Source organism: Gymnogyps californianus, chromosome 1 (genome assembly GCF_018139145.2).
Source record: "Gymnogyps californianus isolate 813 chromosome 1, ASM1813914v2, whole genome shotgun sequence".
NCBI lineage: Eukaryota > Metazoa > Chordata > Aves > Accipitriformes > Cathartidae > Gymnogyps > Gymnogyps californianus.
The window spans coordinates 184,583,994-184,607,521 of record NC_059471.1 but is presented as its reverse complement, the minus strand read 5'-3'; the positions used below and the strand labels follow the sequence as shown (position 1 = coordinate 184,607,521).

The 23,528-nt window shown below is 37.7% G+C and overlaps 1 protein-coding gene across 1 annotated transcript in view; it reads left to right on the top strand.

The window, feature by feature from the left end:
• ARID2 (AT-rich interaction domain 2) overlaps positions 1-23,528 on the top strand; it is a 105,343-nt gene that overhangs the window by 80,266 nt on the left and 1,549 nt on the right. Inside the window, exons 15-20 of the mRNA XM_050897239.1 lie at positions 161-3,021; positions 10,991-11,139; positions 16,800-16,938; positions 17,038-17,123; positions 21,463-21,586; positions 21,676-21,767. Of these exons, the coding sequence (XP_050753196.1) occupies positions 161-3,021; positions 10,991-11,139; positions 16,800-16,938; positions 17,038-17,123; positions 21,463-21,586; positions 21,676-21,767 (3,451 nt within the window). The remainder of the gene's footprint in view (positions 1-160; positions 3,022-10,990; positions 11,140-16,799; positions 16,939-17,037; positions 17,124-21,462; positions 21,587-21,675; positions 21,768-23,528) is intronic.

The window sequence follows — 23,528 nt, the reverse complement described above, 5'->3', positions numbered from 1 at the left end:
CATTGTTGCTGCATCATTAATTCACATGCAGTATAGCTGAGAAGAGAAACTGCTTCATATAGAATTACAAAGTCAAGCCTTGGATTTTTAAAAATTTGTTATGTTAATGTGTTTTGAAATAATTTTTGCTTCCAAACTTTTACTGTATTTATTTCAACAGGAATCCCGCATGGGCTACCAAGCGTAGGAAATCACTATCAGAGGACCCCTATTAACCAGTCTTCAACTTTGACAGCAACACAGATGTCTTTTCCAATTCAAGGTGTTCATACTGTGGCACAGACTGTTTCTAGAATTCCACAAAATCCTTCTATTCATACACAGCAGCAACAAAATGCTCCAGTGACTGTTATACAGAATAAAGGTCCAATATCCTGTGAAGTAGTGAAGGCCACAGTAATACAGAGCTCTGTTCCCCAGTCTGCAGTTCCTGTTACTATTGCTGTAGGAGGAGCACCACAAGCTTCTAATCAAAATCACAGCACTACAGGACAACAGCCGTCTGTTACCGTTGTTAGTTCTCAGACGTTGCTTCACCACCAACCTGTAATTCAACAGCAGTCTCCACTGCATGCAGTGGTACCAGGACAGATACCTTCAGGTACTCCTGTTACGGTAATTCAGCAAGCTGTACCTCAGGGTCATATATTTGGCAGAGTACAAAACATACCAGCATGCAGTTCAGCAGTTTCACAGGGTCAACAGCTAATCAACACATCATCACAACCTGGGCAGACATCGTCTCAGCAGTCCTCTGCTGGTAACCAGCAACAAGATACAGTCATCATAGCACCACAGCAGTATGTCACAACCTCTGCATCTAACATCGTTTCTGCCACCACAGTTCAAAATTTCCAAGTAGCAGCTGGGCAGGTGGTTACAATCGCAGGTGTCCAAAACCCACCAACATCTAGGGTAGGGTTTCAGAATATTGCACCAAAGCCTCTGCCATCTCAGCAAGTTCCACCTGCCGTGGTACAGCAGCCGATGCAGCCACAGCAGCAGCCTCCACCACCATCCCAGCAAAGTGTAGTGATCGTAAGCCAGCCAGCTCAGCAAGGTCAAACATATGCACCAGCCATTCATCAAATAGTGCTTGCTAATCCAGCTTCTATTCCCGCGGGTCAAACTGTCCAGTTGACTGGACAGCCAAGCATTACTCCATCTTCTTCACCATCCCCAGGTCCAGTTACAAATAATCAAGTCCCTACAGTTATGTCATCTTCATCTACCACTCCTCAGTCACAAGGACCCCCTCCTACTGTCAGCCAGATGCTTTCTGTAAAGAGGCAGCAGCAGCAGCAACATTCACCAGCATCATCGCAGCAGCAGGTACAGGTACAACAACCGATACAAATGCAAGTTCAGTCACAGCAAGCTAATACAGGAGTTGGCCAGCCTAACTCTGGTGAGTCTAGTCTGATAAAACAACTGCTTCTTCCGAAAAGAGGCCCCTCAACTCCAGGGGGGAAGCTTATACTCCCAGCTCCACAGATTCCTCCACCTAACAATGCAAGAGCTCCTAGCCCTCAGGTGGTTTATCAGATGGCCAATAACCAGGCACCAGGTTTTGGAGTTCAAGGACAGTCTCCAGCTCAGCAGCTGCTGGTTGGACAGCAAAATGTTCAGCTGGTCCCGGGTGCAATCCAGCCCCAAGGGGCAGTACAAACAGTACCCATTTCTAATTTACAGATATTGCCAGGCCAGTTGATCTCAAACAGCCCAGCAACTATTTTCCAAGGGACTACTGGCAACCAGGTTACGATAACAGTTGTGCCAAATACGAGTTTTGCTACTGCAACTGTGAGTCAGGGAAATGCAACTCAAATCATTGCTCCAGCAGGAATTGCAGTGAGTGGAGCGCAGACAGGAGTTGGGCTACAGGTGCAAACACTTCCAGCTACTCAAGCACCTTCAGCTGGACAATCACCATGTACTGCTGCTCCCCCATTCAAAGGTGATAAAATAATTTGCCAAAAGGAGGAAGAAGCAAAGGAAGCAACAGGTTTACACATTCATGAACGTAAAATTGAAGTTATGGAGAATCCTTCCTGCCGAAGAGGAGCTGCAAACACCAGCAATGGGGATGCAAAAGAAAATGAAATGCAGGTGGGAAGTCTTTTAAATGGGAGAAAGTATAGTGACTCCAGTCTACCTCCTTCTAACTCAGGGAAAACTCAGAATGAGGCCAATCAGTGCTCACAAGTCAGTAATGGGCCATCATTAGAAATGGGTGAGAACGGAGCTCCTGGAAAGCAGAACTTTGAACAAATGGACACACAGGAAATTAAAAGTGATTTGAAGAAGCCCCTAGTTAATGGAATCTGTGATTTTGATAAAGGAGATGGTTCTCATTTGAGCAAAAACATTCCAAATCACAAAACTTCCAATCATGTAGGAAATGGTGAGATATCTTCAGTGGAACAACAAGGGAATTTGGATGCCACGCAGCAAGATACTGCCAAAGGTGATCAAGGGGAAAGAATTTCTAATGGGCCTGTATTAACTTTGAGTAGTTCACCTGTTGTAAGCGGTACACAGGAGGCTGCAAAACTGTTAACCCAGCAACTTAGTGGTACCAACACTGATTTACCTAATGGACCTCTAGCTTCAAGTTTGAATTCAGATGTGCCTCAGCAACGCCCAAGTGTAGTTGTCTCACCACAATCTACAGCCTCTGTTATACAGGGGCATCAAATCATAGCAGTTCCACACTCAGGACCTAGAGTGTCCCAGTCTACCCTGTCATCCGAAGTTCGGTCTACTAATGGCACAGCAGAATGCAAAACTGTAAAGAGGCCAGCAGAGGATAATGACAGGGAAACTGTTCCAGGAATTCCAAATAAAGTAGGAGTTAGAATTGTTACAATCAGTGACCCCAACAATGCTGGTTGCAGTGCAACTATGGTTGCTGTGCCAGCTGGAGCGGATCCAAGCACTGTAGCGAAAGTAGCAATAGAAAGTGCTGTTCAACAAAAGCAGCAGCATCCAACCACGTATATACAAAGCATGGTCACACAGGTATGTTGCAGTGTTCTTTTTGTTTATTCTAACTGTGATTCTGACTAACGCTGTGAAATAACGCGGGTGAAAATGTGAACTTAGTCAATATCTCTTGCATAGTATTTAAAATATTCAGAAAATGATGGTTTCTGTTCTTTCACGGACTAAAGTTCTAATAGTTTGCATACTTCTTCAATGTCAGTGACAACAGTGGAATTTAAAATAGTTTGTAGCTTGATAATATGCAGTAAGGAAAGAACTTCTGCTCACTGATTTCTTCCTTAAAGGATTAACTGTTCTGAAAACAACAATGATTGGTTGTATGGTCTTGTAAAAATGTCAGTATTGTTCTGCATCTTGGTCATTATTGCTTATGGAGGGGTGAATATGGTTTTTTGCAAGTTAATCACTGCAGCTGCATCTGGCTTGCTGAAATGAGTTTAAGTTCTTGCATTTAAAGGTGGTCTTCAAAGGCTTGCTTCAGGGGTTCACTACAGTCAGGAGGAAGTATTGTTTTGTAAATTTGTTGAAATATTTGTTTATTACAAAATACTTGTAATGTTTATTTTATCGATAAAATAAGCATTGTTTGGGGGTTTTTTTCTGTTTGACAAACTTCGGAGAGGGCTTTTTTTTTTTTTCCCCTCTTGATCAACTTTTTTAACCATTTGAAAGTGGTTACTCCCTAACTTTACTAGAAATGAGGTATGGCCATCATTTGTGTATTAATAAGTACAAATAATCATGTTTGAGATTAATCCAGTCTCTAGAATTTATTTTAGTTTTGTACATGGACAGAAAGTCCCTCTCCAAAAAATGTTCCTAACCTGAATAGGAGCAAAAAGAATAGAATAGTAAGTCTGGCAGTCACAGAGTTCTGACAGACCAGAGACAGGAAATGAAGTCTTGAGTGTACATTAGTGCATTTTGACCTTGAGGTAAGACAGGTCTTTCATTTCTTATCTTCCTTTTTTGTTTGTTTGGTTGGGGGTTTGTTTGTTTGTTTTTGACAAGGTAGCAGCTATAGACCTTACGGACTTAAACAGAGCTAGAACTCAAAATTCCACAAGTCATGGCTAGCGCTACTTCTTTTTCTGTGTCAAGTTAGGTTTCTGTTGAAAGCTCTTTTGACTTTCCTTTATCTCGTTGTCAGAAATCAGGACTAACAGTTAACAAGTTTTCTTTCTTTTTTCTGTCTTTACTTTTTTCTTTTAACTGCCACACCATACAGAGTTGTGTTCTTAAAATGTCTTTGAACTCACTCTTAAATTTTCACTTAGGTTTTATCAGAGAGACATCTGTATTTTTCTGATATGTTATTTATCTTTGTTCTTACTAGAAATGATATGACCAAAATGAAAGTGTCTCTTGGCAGCATAGGGACAATGCACTAGATTTTCTGTAGTGTGGATATATTAGCTATACGTTGGTTTTTACAGTGAGTGTCTTTAGCTGTTACACAGTTTGAATTTCTGTTATAACTTTGCTAAGGATTTGGCTGAAATAGAAAATGGTATGGCTATGTCTCTGGAATGGAATAAATATTATCTGTGGTTATTTATTCCCTGGACATGGGGCTGACAAGAATTTTCAGTTGTGTCTCAAACAGCTACTAAACTATCAGACTTTCAGATTTTTGAGAAGAGGGGAGTAATACAGTTAACTATTTCATTTGTATTAGATAATGTGTATTGTGATAACAGAAGGAAAAAAAAGAAAAAAGAATATTTTCTGTGCTGATAGTTTGTTTTTTACACTATCACTAATATCACTATCATTAATAGTTCCTACATTTTCCATTACCTGTACAAACAAAAATGCTGCCAGCTGGGTTTGCCATTCAGTACAAATTTGCAGATCAAAATAACTTCGTTTAATATCTGCTTCCATGGAAGTTAGCTCATTCTTCTGTCTGTACAATGCCCTTCCTTTCTTCAAAATTACAGGAATGTGGGAGAAAAGCAGTTAATTAGTTTTGATCTTGGTGAACAATCTAATTCATTAGCTAATTGCCTTAATCATTACATGTGGCTATTTATGAATCATGTCTATCATGATAATGCTAAGTACTGACTTATACTAGAACCCACTTTATAGTACTCTGTTCAGATATAATGAACATCATAGTTTGGCTTAAGACGTTTAAGGATCTTTACCACTCCTTTAAAATTAATGTGTTGGACTATAAACAGTACCAAAATCATCCTGGCCAGCTCTCTTCCCCCCCCCCCCCCCCCCAAGCTGCTGAGCAGCTGCAATAGCCATTGTTTTTCTGGAAAAGCAGATGTTAAGTATTTCTAATATTGAGTCTGCTTTTAGGAGTATCTTTAAGACATCCAGAAATACTAAGATGTAGCGAAATTCTCATGCACTCAGTGTGAGTTTTACTGATGACTTCTTGAGGCTAGGCCCTGTATAATCTCCTATTTTTCTCCCTCCCATTTTGAGAGTCTTCCTTGTATGATAAGCAGCTTCCTTGTCCCTGACTCTTTGAAAGGCAGCAGCTAAGGAACACTTTTTTCACTTGAGCATCTACATTGTTTTATCCTCTCTGCAGTACCTAATGTATACTGGCTGTCTTGCAGAAGAAATAGGAGAACATGTTTTTTTCTGCAAACAGTATGAAATTCATTATAAATACAACCCAATGGAGAGAAAAAATGATGAGGGACAGGGAATAAAGGGATACTAGCTATGGCAAAATTTCATAGCTGCTGAAGGTGTTAGTGTGTGATTTCCTATTTGCTTGTCATCTTAAAATTTTATTTTAAACTAGAGCTTGTATTTCAAGGGAAGTGAGAAAAGGTTAGAAGAAGAAAATTTGTAATAAAATTAAAGCCCAACAGGAAGGCTGAAAAAGGAGATGTAGAGGACAGAAGAGGGAGGAGAGTATTGCTTATGCAACTACAGCAGGATTAGTTGTCACGAACTGCAGAGAGGAGAAAGGGAAGACGCCTGAACTGAAGATAAGGAAGAGCAAACAAATAGGGGAGGAAGGGAGCAGCAATGTGAAAACTAAGGAAAGCAAGAAGAAGAGTGAAATAATCCTTAAGGGAATGTAAAAGTTAAGAGAAGATTTGTTTCATGATATGAATGGTAGTTTGAAATGGGCTGGTACTATATGCTTTGGGGGAAAAATGTTGATTTAAATGGCCTACTAAAATAATGAAAATTACACACTTGCTGTTTATGAGACAGGCCATGTGGTGCTATCGAAATCCACTTAGACAAGTACAGGTATCGTCTGTGTATAACCTGTGATTATTCCATGTTAATTGTACGCCTCAGCAGAGCTCATTGAAAAATAACTACATATATACTGACTTTAAAGATTTTTCTTTCTATTTTTTGCATTTTTATAAAAAATTGGGCTATGGGTACATGGGTTATGTCAGAAGAGAAACACGTGATACACACAGTGTTGCAATTTTTTTCTTATATCTCCATCTGTATTTTTTAAGCTCATGAAATGTAGTCTGAGGGGAGACAGAACTGGCACTTTACTTTCTTGGCTTCCTTTTCTTTTATTTCGGTGTTCCCTGTTCCTGGATTATTGTTTTCCTGAGGCATTGTGCTGGACCGGTGGATGAAAAAGAAATGAGCAGTTACCTGCCTGTGTACTTTCTTTTCTTCTCCACTTTTTCTTACTCCTCTTCAAATGCCTCCAAAACATCTGTTGAACATAACCATGTTGGTTTGTCTCAGTTGGTGTGTGTTTTGAAGGAATGCTCTGATATCATGCCAAGTTCCTAGAAGTGAGCAAATCTGATTTAAATTGCTTTATCTGGCTTTTAAAGTAATCACTTCCCTGCTCATCACTGTCATCTCCTCATAAACAATGCACACCCGTTTCTCTTAAGGCCACCCACTTGAAACATGCTTGTGTGGAAATTTAGGTGGGAAAAACTGTGTGAGCATTGCCTTAACTATTTGCTCCAGCTTTCTGTTGGTTGGGAAGCTGAGAATTACCATGCACCAGAAAGCAGGTGTGTAGCTCCAGGAGGTGTAATTCATTCCTAGCCACAGAGCAAATGAGTTTCTCAGCTGGAAGTACTGAAATACAGAATCTCTGTGCTTTTATCGCTCTTCACTTGAGAAGCACACTGTTGCAAGGAGACTTAAACTTCATTAATCTAACAAGAAAAGAACATTTATTTTAGTGCCTACTCATCCACCTGACCCTTTCCTCACACTCAAATCCTGCTATATTCATATTTAGCTTATAGGTTACCTTTTTATATATGTTCGTTATCATGAAGAAGCTAAATATAAAATTTTGTAATACCAAACCGTAAATCCTGTGATACTTTAAAAAATATTTTTACTAATGGTTGAGTTAAATGTATTTACTATGGGTGTGCACATACTAATGGTGGGAGGAAAAAAAGCAGCCTAATGCTTTTAAACTGCACATGGCTCTATATGTCAACAGGACCCCCATCACACTGGGATGCAGTGTGTTCTCTTGCTGATGGCACAGTAGGCCTTTTAAATAAAATGGGCAGGTATCACGCTAAAATAGAGTTATCCATTAATACATAAAGGGAATGGCACCATTGGTTCTGTGAAATGGAGGTGGAGGCCATTTCTGGCCCCAAGCCATAGGGTTTGTTATTCTGACCACATAGGGAGCTCATGTGCCCAAATGGAGTTCTTACGCATAAGAAGAAATTAGTATCTTTTGTAAACAGTCCATTCTAGTTAGCAGAAAGCTCTTAGCTTCAGTGTTAGTCTTCATGACTATGCTGGACTTTCCCCCCTCCCTCCCCCACCCCCGATCTAAAGTCACCCAGTCTAGATATAAAATCTCCTTCTGCTTATTAAAAGTAGGCTGTAATATCTGTTCTGTAAGTAGACTGTACAGGCATTAAGAGTTTGTATTTATGTAGTTTTAAGAGATCAGTGCAAACCATACTGAGATGGGTGATGCTGCTATAGAGCTACCTTTCAGTCCCGAGATCCAGTGAGATCTGATTTGCAAGAGTACTCAGTGGCAGCAGTTGCAAATCATATCATGGAGAGGTCTAATCTGATTATAAAAAGATGCCATGAAGTGCTTTCAAATGTACTAGAGTACTGGCCATTTGATTTCTTGAGGAACCTGGAATCTTTAAATGTTTTTGCTAGAGGAGGAAATATTGTGAAATCTTTATGCCATGGGGAAATTTTTTTCAATGTTACCTCTCCCAGAAAGACTTTATTAGGAAAAATTAAATGTCTGTCATGGTTCCGTATGTTAAAGAAATGAGTTTACATAATCATTGCATATCAGTATTGTAAACTAGGTAGCACATAGCAAGTATTTGTAGGTACATTTCTGGAAAAAAGGAGTTTCATTTCTGAAAAACAAAGACCATACCTGATTTTAGTGGTGTCCCATATATCATGCATTACTAAATCAATACATGAAAATGGAGGGGAAAAAGGAAAACAAAAGTTAGCAGTATTTCTGATCTCTTGAACAGAGAGAGGAAAGCTTTGAGCTGTTCGAACATAGAACTTATGTTTCTAAAATAAAACCTAGGAAAACAAATGCAACTTTGCTTTATCTGTTGATTTTAAAATATAATCAGCACAGTTGATAGGCAAGCAATAGATTTGACTTAAAAATACATGGAAGTTGTAACCGCCTAATGCTACAAGTTTGAGCGAAACTGCTTTGCAGTACAGCAGTAATAAGAGACTTCTAAACAATGACAATTATTTTGCACATTTCTATTTATCAGCTTTTCCCCCCTTACTGAAAAAAAAAAAAAAAGGGTAGAAAGAAATTGGAGGGGAAACTGAATTTCAACTTTTTGTCCTGAAAATTTGTTTCCCTTTCTGTGCTCTTTCATTTTCAGCGTGTAACATTTTGTGTTGTATATCTCAGATCTCCTTGTTTAAAATAAACAATTTTTTAATGAGATGGTATTAAAACCTTTGAATACCACTAGGAGAGCTTGCCAGAACAACCCTTGAGAAAATTCATAATTCTGGATTAATTGCAGGGTTTGCTTAGAATGGAGTAAATAATACATGAACCACACATTGAATGATGAGAATTAAATGAAATACTGAATTCATTCAGTAAGCTCACTCTCTCTCCAGCACATTAAATGAGATGGGGACTATTCTATAGGGATAAAAAGTCGCATAAAGACCATCATAATGTATTGATATCAGAATGCCAAGTGAAGATCGCAAAACAAACTGTACTGCTGACACTCAATGATTTTACTTTCAGCTTCACTTTAAAAATGCCTTGTTAAAGGGTTGTTGATCTTAAAGGCTCCACTTGTGTTTACCTTTTGTTAAAAGATATATTGTGAAGATTCATTACCCAGTATGTAAAATAGCTTAGCAGTCTTTAGATGAAAATCATTGCTGAGTTCAAAATAATTTGTAGTTATGACTAATGGACTCAAGAGTCCTGTCTTACAACTTTTCACACATGCAGATCACAGCCATCACAGAATAATTGTGCTGTGTTCGGGACTTTTGCTGAGTTTTGCCTTATTTTTATCAGGATTTATGCTTGGATATGGGAAGTGTTTTGGTTTTGATGAGCCACTTTTGCTGTCCTTTTGGTCATGTTATTAGCGTTGTACAATCTGTGAGAGTTACTAACTCGTTACCTTGTGTGAGTATTGTCCACAATGCCAATAGAGAGCAGCAGGAAGAGAACATGAAATCGATATGCAAATGAAATGTTAGAAGTTGCACTTAACTGTTTTGTTTCTTTACAGTTAAAGTCTAAAGCTATTCAGTAACAGAGCTGTAAAGATGTAAACAGAGTATTGTGTGCACCATTTGAAAGTGCTTCTTTTATAATATTCTTAAACACAGAATTGAAGGTAGTTTTGTTTGGTCTCTTTAAAAGAGTGTTATGTTCCTTTTCTAACAGTAGGGAAGAAAAAGATGTTAGGTCTTCATTCCTAGATAATATTAAAAAGCTTAGGTTTTTTTATTGCCATCATCTTTATAAAAGTCTTGCTGTCCAGAACCTTCCAGGAAAAAAGAAAGACGAGAAAAGGTATTCTGACATAAACACTGTTCTGAAATGGAAAGTCCAGCGTTCGGTATCTATTATTCAGAAAAAGAAATAAAATTGACATATTTTGGCTTTGTTTTTATCTTCTTTAGGTCACTTTTAAGATAATTTTTATTCACTGTAAAAATAAGTGTCTTGTAATATTGCGAGGGAGCAAAGGGAACATCTTTTTCCCTTCTGAAATGTTTATATTTCACTGTATACAAGTTGTACAGCATGTTTAGGCATTCCAGGCATGTGGTGTTCTGTATAAAGGTACATGTGCTGGCTGGTTTTACAAGAGCTTGAAGAATTATATCATTTGCCAAGTTTTATAGAGAAAATGGTATGTCATAGTTTGAGCCTACTGGTCTTTGATAGTGTTTCTTCAGCATTGTTCAATTTACCTTTTCTTACACGCTCTGTAACACAAGCTGATGTGTACTAACGCGGCAGTTCAAGAATTCCACAGATGCAGCACATAAAACCATTTCATCAAAGAACGTAAAGCAGTTTTAGATGTATCAGTGCTCATTTTACTTCTTTTAGCAATATTTTCTCCTACATTTACATAGGAAAGCAAACTACTCCCTGTGCTGATGATATTGCAACCCCTTGAGTTTGCATGTTTTTTTCTTTTCTTGAAGAACAAATAAAGCCTTTGCAAACTAATGCTGACCTTTGCTCCACTAGTCCCCTTGAGAAATTCCTTTGCAGTCATAATTCTGTATTTGAATTTGGGCATAAGGTTTAGTAATTTGAATATTAGAAATTTCTGCATAAATACTACAGTGTAAAAGTTGTATATCCCTTGTTACTGTGTCTATTAATGCTTCTTCAGAGTTCAAAGTGTTAAAATCTGAAAACTTGTGGTGGATTAAAGTGTGAAACAAAAGATCTTTGAACAAACAGTAAACTGTATGTCAAGTCTTGAAATAAGCCCTGTTTAAAACTGTGTTTTAACTTTTTCTACAGAGCACACCTGCAACGTCGATACCAACAGTGCAAGTACAGGGCCAGCAGATCAATTTGCAGCCGCCTTCATACACTGCAGCAAGTCAGCATGCAGAGCAAATGAAAAAACCTGGACAGAACTTCATGTGTCTGTGGCAATCTTGTAAAAAGTAAATGGCTCCTTTATTTAACTACCTTTTACTAATATGTAACAGATGCTTGTATATAGAAGGTGGTTCTACAAGTTCTATCCATTCTGTTTCCTAAGTTAACTTATACTTTGTCAGTGGGGAAAAGAAAAAGTGAAAAGTGTTGAGGAAGCTGACGTTGAGATGGGGAAGTGCAAGATACTTAACTGCTCTCAATTATACTTCAGAGCAGAAAATGAGTATTATGTGGCTTTCTTGTAGTGTATTGATTCTTCAGTAATAAATAAAATATTGTCATGTAGTTAAGTTAAAAAGAAAAAAAAATCCTAGCTCTGAAGCTTGTTCTCTGTGTTGCAAATACAAAAATAGTTATGTACTCCAGTTACAAATCATGTCTTGACGTTTTCTTGTGTTTCCAGCTTTTACTCTTTCTTGTGTTTCCTGTTCTGTGAGAGCAGGGTGTTGCACTTCTATGTCCTGATCAAAGTCTTATTTAGATTATGACTAATTTTAGTAATTATAATACCATTTGTGTGCCACAGGACTCCATTGTCACGAAAGGAAATAAAAAGGAACTTGGCCTTAAGACTAGACAGCAATGATTGGACTTTTTTTCATTTGTTGTTGTTGTACTTGAGAGGAGTGAGCTAGCAGACTTTTGTATGTAGGCTTATAAAAACATGATACTACCTTTGTTATCATTATGTGTATCTTGACACTGATCTTTAAAATAACATAGGTTTGTGAATATGCTTAGTTTTCAGCTTAGTGAAGGGTACAGATTGGTGAAACAAAGGTAGTTGTCAAATAGCCACTTTGAAAACAGTGAGAAAAATTGCAGAACATATAGGATGGGCATGAAAAAGGGTGAGACACTTTGTTGTAGGACAAGACAAAGGGACCATAAAGATGAGCTGATTTGTCGGAAAGCTGGTGTGTAGACATTCAGGAAGTTGAGATAAAATGATGGAGAAGTTCAAATGTTTGGAACCAATGGTGAAAATGAGGCATTTGAACAGAATTAGAGGAATACAGACTCAGGGGTCTACGTACTAACTGTCCTTCAGTAACTTCTGTTTCTTTCATTCCTTACAAACATAATTCAAAGATCATTAAGTCAGTGCAAGACATAGGGATTTTAGATAAGACTCATGACTGGTACTGTAGAGATCTGGTGCTTTTTAAATCATTGCCCTGTTTTCACCTTAAAAGTGATTTTTGTTTCTTTGGTAGGTGGTGCTTCTCCATGTAAGAAATACATGTAAGGCTTTACTTACTTTTTACTTTACTTCTTTACTATTAATAAATATAACCGTAGAGCCATACTATACTGGCTGCACAATAGATGCATGAACACCTGTGTTAGTACAAGAGTGGGTTGTACTGAGGTGGAAGTGAAAAGCTGGGGTGGTTTCTTAGCAGAAGCCTCGCCAATTTATACCATCTTGAAGAGTTTGCTGAACTACAGTTTTGAAGCATAAGTTAGTCACCAACTTTCTTCTATGTCTACAGTTATGTAGGATGAGTTGTGTAGAGTTGAGGTGACATCTAACCATGGAACAAGCTGATGTCACGTGTGAACTAGGATGTGAATCGTGCTGACAAATTTTGGGGCAGGAGGAGGAACAATACAATTATGATTACCTTACATTATCAGTCTTTTTGTAAGTCTGTCTTAAAATACTATTCCAGTAAGTTTTCCTGAGACTGAAGTTAAGGGCTACAAGGCCCGTATTTCACAAGTTGATGCTACGTTTTATTTCAAAGATAGTGTATTATTTCTGTTGCTTTAGTTTCTCCTGTTGTTATTTACTGTACTGGTTTTTGTTCATGGTTAAGTTTCATTATTTTCAAGAGCCTTCAGAGATTTTTTGCATTGGTAGATTGTAGTCCATGTGACACACAGCTCTTGTTCTTACGCTGTCTCTCACTTTTAAAATATTTATTTCAGTCCCAGCCTAAAACCAGTTTAGATAAACATTACACTCAGCATTCTCTGTGGTGAAGAGAGAACCAAAATGTTAAGTTAGCATCTTCCTCAAATCTATATTGTTTATTCATATTCATTCAACAGCCTGATTAAAAACAGGAGCATCAAATCTCCTGTAGGCTTCCTGCTTCTAACAGACATAGAAAAATCTGGAATTGCCACCTGTTATTGTAACTGTTTTATTTGTAGCTCTCAATCTTAGCTGTTTTTATTGGGTTGTTTAAGCAGGAAACAAGAAGATTCTTTTGAGTGGGTCATTAGTCTGTGTGAACTTTACATCCACTACTTGGTTTCATTCATGATTGCTTAGCAATTTTTTTTCCTAGGTATTAAGCAGGCAGGATCATCATAGTAGAATGATAGAACAGTGTTTCTTTTGTGGTGTTCACAATTAATCGGAAAGATATGACAGGAGACAAATTTGATACAGTCATTTGCACCTGTTTCTCTATGCATGTTCTTTACTTTAATTCTCACAACATATTAGCATTAAGTTTCCCTTCCAGGATGTATTGCAGAAGGCAGTGAAGGCCTTCAAAAACATTTTATTGAGAATCAGAATAAAAATGAATGAATAAAATAGTATGTTCTTTTCCTACTTGCTAACTTGGCTGCTGCAGTCAGCAACATTCCAGTGGCGTGGGTGTGGGTTCTGCTGGTTTGTTTTTTAGAACTGAATTAGGAAACACTATACCAAGATTTTGAAATAAAATACAACAGCTTTAGTAGTGTCTGAAGACCACAACCAGATCAGGCCCAATTATGCAAATAGTTGTAATGATTGGCCTCTCGCAGATGTATTCCGGTTTAGTATCTGAAGTGGAAGTGAAACTCTTAAAAGGTGTCAGTCAGAACACTACTTTGCATTGAGGATGTAACAGAAAGTAGGTGTTTTCCTTTGAAGATCAGCTGTCTGCAAGTACTGCTAATTGTATTCAGCTTAATTTAAAAGCTGCTATTTTGTTTCACAGGTGGGCAGGAGATGTCTGCTCTTGAATTGCTTTGTATTTAAAAAGTAAATTGGAAATGCTATTGAATTTCCACTGCCTGTCAAGTCAGCTATTAGTTTAATGTTCTGTTCAGCAGCTGAACAGAATGATGGAGAAATTAAGTGGGAAACAAGAGTCTAGACTCAACTGCCCGTATTCTCAGTACTTAAGCTTTTTTTTATTACTATGTTTAGGTGTTTCTTTAAGGAAAAGTAGTTTTTCTCTGCAAAATGGTAGTAAATTTGAATCTTCTTAGATCAGTGATTGAAGTATAACGCTGAATGTATTACATAGTGAATGAATCAACATAGCTGAAATAGCGTTATTTTTCTTAAAGCCTTGCCATGTTGAATAAAAGGTTTTAAACTACATTTTGGGTTTCACTTATGCCATGAAATTTGTTTCATCCATGCCAGGAATTATTCATGAATAGGTTTGTGCCAGGCTTAAGATTACATACTGACTGCCCCTTTATTGTGAAAAGACATCTTTCTGTCCTCTGAAACATCAACTTTTGCTGTGGAGCCAATGTAGATGTAAAACATTTTATTTTCATTTCCTACTGTGGGCTGTCTGGACCAACAGCAAGAGGCAGGTATTTCTCCTTCCCAGCTTCTCTTCAGTAATAGTTGACTGGCATGGAAAAGATGAATGCTTTTTAAGAGAGTAGTATTTATTGCTGATGCAGAAGGTAATTGCTGTATTACAGGTGGTTATTGCAGTAGGATTCCGTTTATAACTAAGACTTGTCTCTGGGTGAAACTAGCTCTTTGAGGCCTTTATGGGGTTCAGGTAACTATCTGTACACTTAGGCCTATGTATTGATTGCAAGTATATTTGCATAATGGACGCTATTGAAATGAGTAATAGGATGTGGAAGGAGGTGGCTGGATCAAAGCACCTACTGATCTGCTATTCATATGCTGAGAGTTCTGACTTGAACTTGTCCATAAATGACTGCTGTAAGTTTAAGACGTTGCTTCATCCTTGGCTGCTTGCTGTAAGTCTCTGGTTGGAGGTCATCTCCCTCTTGGCACTGTTCAGCCCAGTGAGTTCAGTCAAACATCTTAACACAAATACTTTTCTTGATAACTAAAACTAAAATACTGGCATGTGAACCAGTGGCTGAGGTGGGTGCATGTGTTTCCTCTTCGGTAAGACTGCTGCGCCAGTGGCATCGGTCCAGCAAGTATGTGAAGACAGCTGGTGGTAATGACTTCCCAAATGGCAGCAACTAGGTTTCTAGACCTCTTCTGTCCAAACCTTAAGTGGGTGTTGATGAGCTGGGTTAGTTGTATTGAAATGAATTGTAAGCAGCTAAGTCTTTTTGTTTATTTTGGCCAATTTTTTTCTGTTGAAGTAAGGGATGTAATTTGTAATGCTTGAGATACATTTTAAGGTGTATCTAGACTAAAAAAAAAAACCCCACAGTTTGAGTCATTCACTATTTTCATTTAATATTTTTTTGAAATATAGTGATTCTCTATTACCATCTGATATACGTTACAGTAACACATCTTTTGTCTGCGTGACAATTTGAAAATACAGATCTAAGAACTGTTGATTCACCAGTATTTTGAGGTGGCATTCACAGTGAGTTGTAACTTCTCTGCCACTTTGAAATGGAAGAAAGGCCTTATCAGGCTGAACTCACTGTAAGGTATGTCACACCTGTGCTTTCACCAGATAGAACATACAGAAAACACAAAATATACCGTTGAGAGTATTACAGGGTCAGGCTTCGGACAACTTAATCTTTTCTATTGATGCAGAAGCACTTAATTTGCTGAAATACCTCATGTTCTGTGCTTTGAGGCTGTCAGCAGGCAAAGTGCTTAGTTTGAGGTTTTGGAAAGTCATTTTCATTTGGTGAAACACTGGAACAGGTTGCCCAGAGAGGTGGTAGATGCCCCATCCCTGGAAACATTTAAGGTCGGGTTGGACGGGGCTCTGAGCAGCCTGATCTAGTTGAAGATGTCTCTGCTTATTGCAGGGGGGTTAGACTAGATGATCGTTGGAGGGCCCTTCCAACCCAAACTATTCTATGATTCTATGACTTAAAAATTGAGTTTTAAGTGAAGATGTTAAACAGGGTCACATAAGTGACATTTTTCGACTTCTGTGTACATCAGGAAAGGATATCTAGCCATTTTCCCAATATTTAGAATTCAGGTGCTAAAGAGCACTAATTTTAGATTGATCTCTTATTCCATCAGTTTTGAGAAGCATGCGGTATTGAGAACAAATGGGATGAATGGTGTGCATCTCTTTTTCCCAATTAAAGTTTAAATAAGATCTGAGTATGACCGCCAGTAAAGAAGGAAAACAGGAAAAGGAATACATGAAACTCAGCTTTTTTAGCTGTTTATAATTTATTACTGTATTTTACCTGTATTGCAGACAATGGATCTGTTGGAGTTAACATGCATTATTTCTTCGGTAAAGTATAAATAGAGAAACAGAACCATGATATTTCAGTTGGATTTGACAAAATCATATTGCCATTTATTGGTAGCTCACTGGTAATATATATACACATGTTTTTCCTTTTAAAATTTTACAACTTTTCATTTATCAATGCCTGTCTCGCTTCAGAAAATAAAAATGTTGGGTATAAACCAGTATGGGTTTATGTTTGCGATATTTGTGCTTTACCATTAACTGGAAAAAAAGCTTAAATTCCCCTTCCCCTCTTCTTGTAGGTGGTTTCAGACACCATCACAGGTTTTCTATCACGCAGCAACTGAACATGGAGGAAAAGATGTCTACCCAGGGCAGTGCTTATGGGAAGGATGTGAACCTTTCCAGCGGCAGAGGTTTTCCTTCATTACCCATTTACAGGTGCAGATTTTCTTTCACATATTACTTCAGAAAATAGTAGGAATTTCATGGTAAATTTTCACACACTTTTCTCATTGTCTTTCTCTTTTCCCCAAACAGGATAAGCACTGTTCCAGAGATGCTTTGCTTGCAGGATTAAAGCAAGATGAACATGGACAAGCAGGAAATCAGAAGCCTTCCAATAAGTAAGAGACCTGACCCTCATTAGCAATAGAGAAAATAAGAGAATTAGAAATTATTGGAAAAATCTGTGTATTTATAACTTGGCTTATTAGGTGAAACTCTGCATATGTAGAGTCTATAACAGTAATCAAATTTGAAGTCCATTATAATGAAGACAAAATGGGCAAAACGGGAATAGATTCTGATGTGGGAGATGTGGTTGCAGTTATCATAAAAAGAACAGGTAATTCTTTAAGGTATATGGGTCAATACTCTGTGATGAACATTGTTCTCAATATATTCTCCTGATTTTTCCCAACTGGACAGCATTTTATAACTTTTATTGTAACAGGAAAGTGCTTGTAATCCAAATGGAAAGTTATTCGTTGTGTACAGTTCAGCTGTTTCATACAGCTGAGATGGATTGTCTTGTAACTTGCTTTATTCCTTCCAGTTTTGTGGTCTAAATTTGGGCTGATTTGATCCAGGGACTCTTGCAATAAACTTTCCTTTAAACAAGTAAACAAGATAAATGTGAATTCCTCTGAGCCTTCTAATTTTGTGCTGCTACCTGGAATCAGTTTTGGCTCTCCTCTTTCCCAAATTGATTTCAACCATCTGGAATTAATATTGGAGAGCGCAACCCCATTGCTGTGCAGTTGTGGGGTTGGTTATGTTAACATTGGAGTTATTCAGGGTTCAGTTACTTGTGTAAGTGTATTAAGACTAGGTCTTTGTTAGTAACTAACTGGAATATCTTTGTTGCAAGCTAAAGATGTAATTACATGGTCCCAGGCAGACTTTTGCAGTCTGTTCTGTGGCTAGTTAAATTGCTCCCGAGCTGCTGGAGGCAGCAGAGAAAGTTGAGTATGAAAGCTGAGAAATTTAGTTTGGGAGTTCTTTTATTTTTTTAATATAAACAAACTTCTTAACACAGACACGATTACTTTATGATGCCTTGTTTCATTACACTGAACAACATTCAGACCTCTGAAAACCACAAAATGAAGAATGATGGTAATGTAGTCTTAAATACGTGGTAAGTGGGAAGTGTAGGGCTGATACCATCTACTAGCATGATGTGATCTCAACTCTGCCTTTTCAAAAACGTTCCATCACACAGATAACACATCCAGTAGCTCTGTGTCCTCACAGGCTTCTTTAAAATTGGCACAGGTACTCATATTGGAACGTTCGTACATCCCCTCTTCTGAGGCAGAATTCCCTAATTAGGTCAGATTCAGAAAGTAGGAATTTATATGCATAACCAGTTCTCGCTGAAATACTGAGACTGCAATATCACAAGATACTAAGGATGTGATTTCAGAATACAAGTTGAAATAAGAGCATTCCACTACTCAAAGTAGGATGTTTTGACTCTCCCTGCCATCCCTTGTTCCTTCTTGTGGCTATGCGCTGCTTACAGTGAGAGAACTAGCTTTAGTTTTTGTCTGATTGCATGGTAAATCAATTCTGGTTTTAGAAAAAACTAATCAAATCAAAAAAGTGGGTTTGCCAGATGAGTGGAATACGCTTGCCTTACAGTCAGTTGAACACCAGTACAGGAGGTGGGCTGGAACAAAAGGAAGGGATGAGACCTTTTTCTGTCACCACTCATGACAGTTAATACATTCAGCTGTTTTATGAAATCATTGAGGTTCCCTGTCCATTACTTTTACTCTCTTCCCTCATGTCTCCATTACTCCTCTTTTACCAAAGAAGTAAACAAACAGGAATATTTTGATTATATATAATGGGTAGCCCACATAATCTTACAGCACTGCCACAGAGTTATGCTCACACAACTGAAAAGAGCATCTAGCTACATGAGGGAGACAAGACTTGATAATTTGCTTTCCAGAATCAGTGACTTGTCAAATGAAACCCTAAGCTCGCTGCAACACATCACCTCAAGTTGGCTTACATGGTCACGTCTGAAAGCTGACTTACAAGGTTTTGGCTTAATTTACTTTTTGTTGAGTCCTAGAAGCTTGTCGGATATATCAGCACACCACTGATAGTCCATATGACTAGACTCTTGTATGGAGCTGAAACAACTTAAAAAACTGGTGCTGAGATGAAGCATGTGTAAGCCATCAACTTTTAGGCATTAATTAGGCCAACTTTCTTCACTTAATCCCTCACCATTTAGTAAAACTACACCTACCTCGGAGAGTGCAGATAGGGTGAGTGTTATTGGTGCTGGAAGTAAAATCTGTGGAACACAGTGTAACAAACAAGAGCCCATTCCCCTAATCATCATTTCTGTCTATCATAACATGATACATACTTGAAAAAATCTGTAATAGTTTCTGCTAGAACCAGGTAGGCAAAATTAAGCCGCATTACAGAGTTGGTTGTATACCTTAATTCTGTATTTCTTTGCTTTTAAAAGTGTATTATATTAACTCTTCCTCTTCTGGTTTTCAGAGGTAGCTGAATATTACATTCTGGAAGGTCAGGTAGCACTAGCAATTAACTGTGTTGACTGTAGCTTTGTGCATTTGAATCTTTTTGGATTCACGTTCATTTTTTTTCCTTGTTGCCACTGAAGCAAAGATGGTAGCGTGAGCTACCAAAAATATTCTTCATGCACCATGAGAGTGGGGCAGGAGATAACTTTTAAATCACAAGATGAATGGTATGGTTTGAAGATAAGTTGATAATATAATTAAAGACATTCAAGAAATCTAGATGTTTCTTGAGAGAGATACTTGCCCACAGACACAAGTCAGTCCACTTGATGTCTCAGTAACTTTTAATCAGCTTCTTTTCCAAAATCAAAAAGAGGAGACAATCTTTTAATATCTTCCTAATTTATTGCAATTGTCTCTTTTCCAGTATTTCTAGAATCAAGGCAATAGTACTTCAACTTTCTAAAATATAGTATGATAGCTGTTGAAGTGAGACATTCGGAACAGCCTCTACCGATGAATCCTCGTTCTTCTCAACATAAGGAAAACAAAAATATTCCAGAAATTAAAAATGAAGATGATAATTCCTTTACTGTGGTACTCAGTCTCCTACAAACATATGTCATTGCCCAACAGTTTCTTCATTCAGCCCCTGCCCTTCTCCCTTTACTTCATAAAGGTTTTCAAACTCTTATTTCCATTCAGGGGAGGATGACAGTGTGATTATGAGCTAAGTTTTTTAGGGAGGAGTCTGTCTGTTACTACTTCTTAATTTTCTGTTTTGTGGTTTAAAACCACTTGTGAACCCTTTTTCTAATTTTTAACTAGGTTTCCTTGTTGTTAGAATTTCAGATTATGAAGAAAGTCTCTCTGAATGGAGAATTCAAGTTTTATTCTTAGAATATTCACTCACAGTGAAAGATGCCTAAATAATACTCTTACAGGCTAACTTTCATTTTAAAAAATGAAACACTTATATTTGATTCATGCTGCCTTTGCAAGTAAGCACTACTTGCACTTCTAATCAGGTCCTACAAGGGTATTAGATGACTTCATAATAATGCTGTTCAATATATCGAAGTGTGGTGATACTTTTCACCATTGATACGGCAAAACTTTGAGATGACATTGAGTCTTACTCGTTAAGTGAAGTTGCATATTTATATATTCTAAACTCTTAATTGTATGAATAATTTCGAAGTTTTACATGAAATAGAGCTTTGACTTCAGTGTTAATACTGAAAATGGAGAATTTGCTTCCGCTATGTTTGTTATTTGTACCAGCTTTATAAAATACCCTGCTTAATTTATTAATCTCAGTCTGAAAGCTGCAGTAACAGGTAATTGGTTTTACAAATGTTTGATCTGATTTAACAACTAGATGTTTTATGTCTTAGATCATAACTTAAATTGTGTTACTTTATATTACTCCTCACTAACCACAGTTAATAAGTGTTTTATATTGTCTTAGTGTCTAATGGTCCCAATGACCTGTGTCGAGTTTTGAATAGCTATATTTTAAGGACATTCTCTGGCCAAATCTCGGATGACATTTGCATAGTTGCTATCACAGTTCCTGTTAAAGCCTTTAAATAGGAACACTTCCACAGTTCCTAAACATTCCTTTAAATAGATACACTTCAGGAAGTGGCTATGTCATTAGTACAATATATTACTTTTCCATCACAAATATCATGGGTGATGAGCAGTACTTCAAGAGAAGTGTTTTTTCACATAAAATAAAGCCCATGACTCTTCTGAAGGCTTTGCAATAAGGTTTATCTCTGTGGAAACAAAAGGCAAATCACATATCAGCACCAAGTATTAATGGATCTTTGTGTCTCTGTTCAGATAGGTTAAAAAAATGTAAAATAAATTTTCAGAGTTGTTAATCTTCTAGAAAGTGGTGCAAAGCTTATTTTTATTAATTCTTTCTTTACTAATGTAGGCAGCCAGCTGCAGGGGGTACTGCCTCTACTCCCAGAGCACAGAAGGCCATTGTGAATCATCCGAGTGCTGCTCTAATGGCATTAAGGAGGGGATCAAGAAACCTTGTCTTCAGAGATTTCACAGTTAGTATTGTTTGACTCAAGTAGTAGATATTAATTGTTGCCTGCTACTACAAGGCTCTTACTTTTTTTTTCCCCGCCCTCTTTTGTAGGATGAAAAAGAGGGACCAATAACTAAACACATCCGATTAACAGCTGCCTTAATACTAAAAAATATTGGTAAATATTCAGAATGTGGTCGCAGGTAAGCATTGTATGATTCTTCTAATACCAGTGGGCAATGTTTCTATTCTTTTAAGTACCAAACAATAGGTTTTACCTATCCTTAAAAAAAACCAGTAAGTATATTGACAGTACAATCTCTCTATCAGTTCTGCGTTGCTTAGTTCCCCACACAGGTGCTCAGCATCATCTTACTTAAAACAGTATTTGTGATCCAGACTTTTGAAATGTGTCCGGTAAATTTGACAGGTTAAATTTTTGGAGACAGATGAGAGAAGCCTTTGCTGTTGGTCTGTCCCTTTTCCTCCTGAAGGCAGTACTGCATGACTCTGAAAATTAATTCTTCTGTGAGCAACTTCCCATTGGCAGTACCCTTTTATCTCAACTTGAGAAAGGGGCAAATGAGCTTGTGAACATTTTCTTAAGCTGTGGAGTGACACACAGTTGCATTCCATACTTGCTGCCTCTCTCTTGCTTTCCCCTCCAAACTTGGGTTAACTCTAATAAATGACTCAGTCAGCTTTCCTCTCACTTCTAGAAGATCCTTCAGTAAGTAAACAGACCAATACTGACTTGTGGTACTAAGTAGGAAATGTTCTTTGTGATGCAAAAGGAGTAGTAGTTAGTTACTGTGCCAGTAATCACCATACATGCTGCTTCTGTTTTTTCCAAGAACTTACAAGCTGAGTGTATTCTTGGGGTTTTTTTGCATTGTTTCAGCTTCATAATAGCGGAAGTAATGATTTCTAATAACAATCTATTAATTTTGTCTGTTCTTCAAAAACCTGTCAATAGGGAGGAATTTCCTAGTTGTAGTTCTAAACAAAAGAGTTTTGATACTGGTTGTAGAAACCCTCTTGCTGTCTTCAGCTACCTAATTGGGGGTTGTAGTGAAGACAGAGACAAACTCTTCGTGGAGAGCATGGTGAAAGGATGAGGGGAAATGAGTAGAGGTTGCAGCAAGGGAAATTCCAATTAGATATCGTGAGTGAAAAAAAATGATCACAAGAGTTGATTGAACATGGGAACAAGCTCCCCAAAGAGGCTATGGAGTCTGTATCCTCTTAAATATTCAAAACCCAACTGGATATAATTTTGAGCAGTGTGATGTAGCTAAGGAGTTGGCCCTGCTTTGAGCAGGAGTTGGACCACATAACTTCCAGAGGTTCCTTATAACCTGAATTAGTCTATGATTTCATTGTTCTCAGATTTGAGAAATCTTTGAAAGTTTACATCTTTAAAGTATTCATGAAGTATTTTTGTAGCACTCTTCTAATGATTAATTCTGAATATTCTTGTCTCTTTCAGTGTTAAAAAGTTCCATTAAGTCAAACATGGAACAAGTTTTGCTATTAACTTTACCATTGGTAGCATCCTTGAGTATTTTCCTCTGCCAGGTCCATGTAAATATGTATTGTATACATGTCACAGAAATAGTGTTCCACATATTGATAAGGTGTTTGTGGGATTTTCTGTGCTGTAGTATGCCCTTCTTCTATACAGGTGTTGGCGTTACTCCTGGGCCATGATGGCTTGAATTTAGTTTTTGCTATTTAAGTGCTCAGTTTCTCTCACAAGATGTGAACAAGTAGATACTGAACAAAAGAAGGCTCAGTCTCCTCTGAAAGCTTTGCCTCATTCACTTTTTTTGAATTAAAGACCAGGGCTGAAGATTATTTTTAAAGCATGCATGTTGTGCTTTGTCCTGAGAATTGGCTGATTTCCTTAATAATGTGTGCCACAGCTGTCAATGATCGTGAGGGATGATGCCCATCTCTGAGGC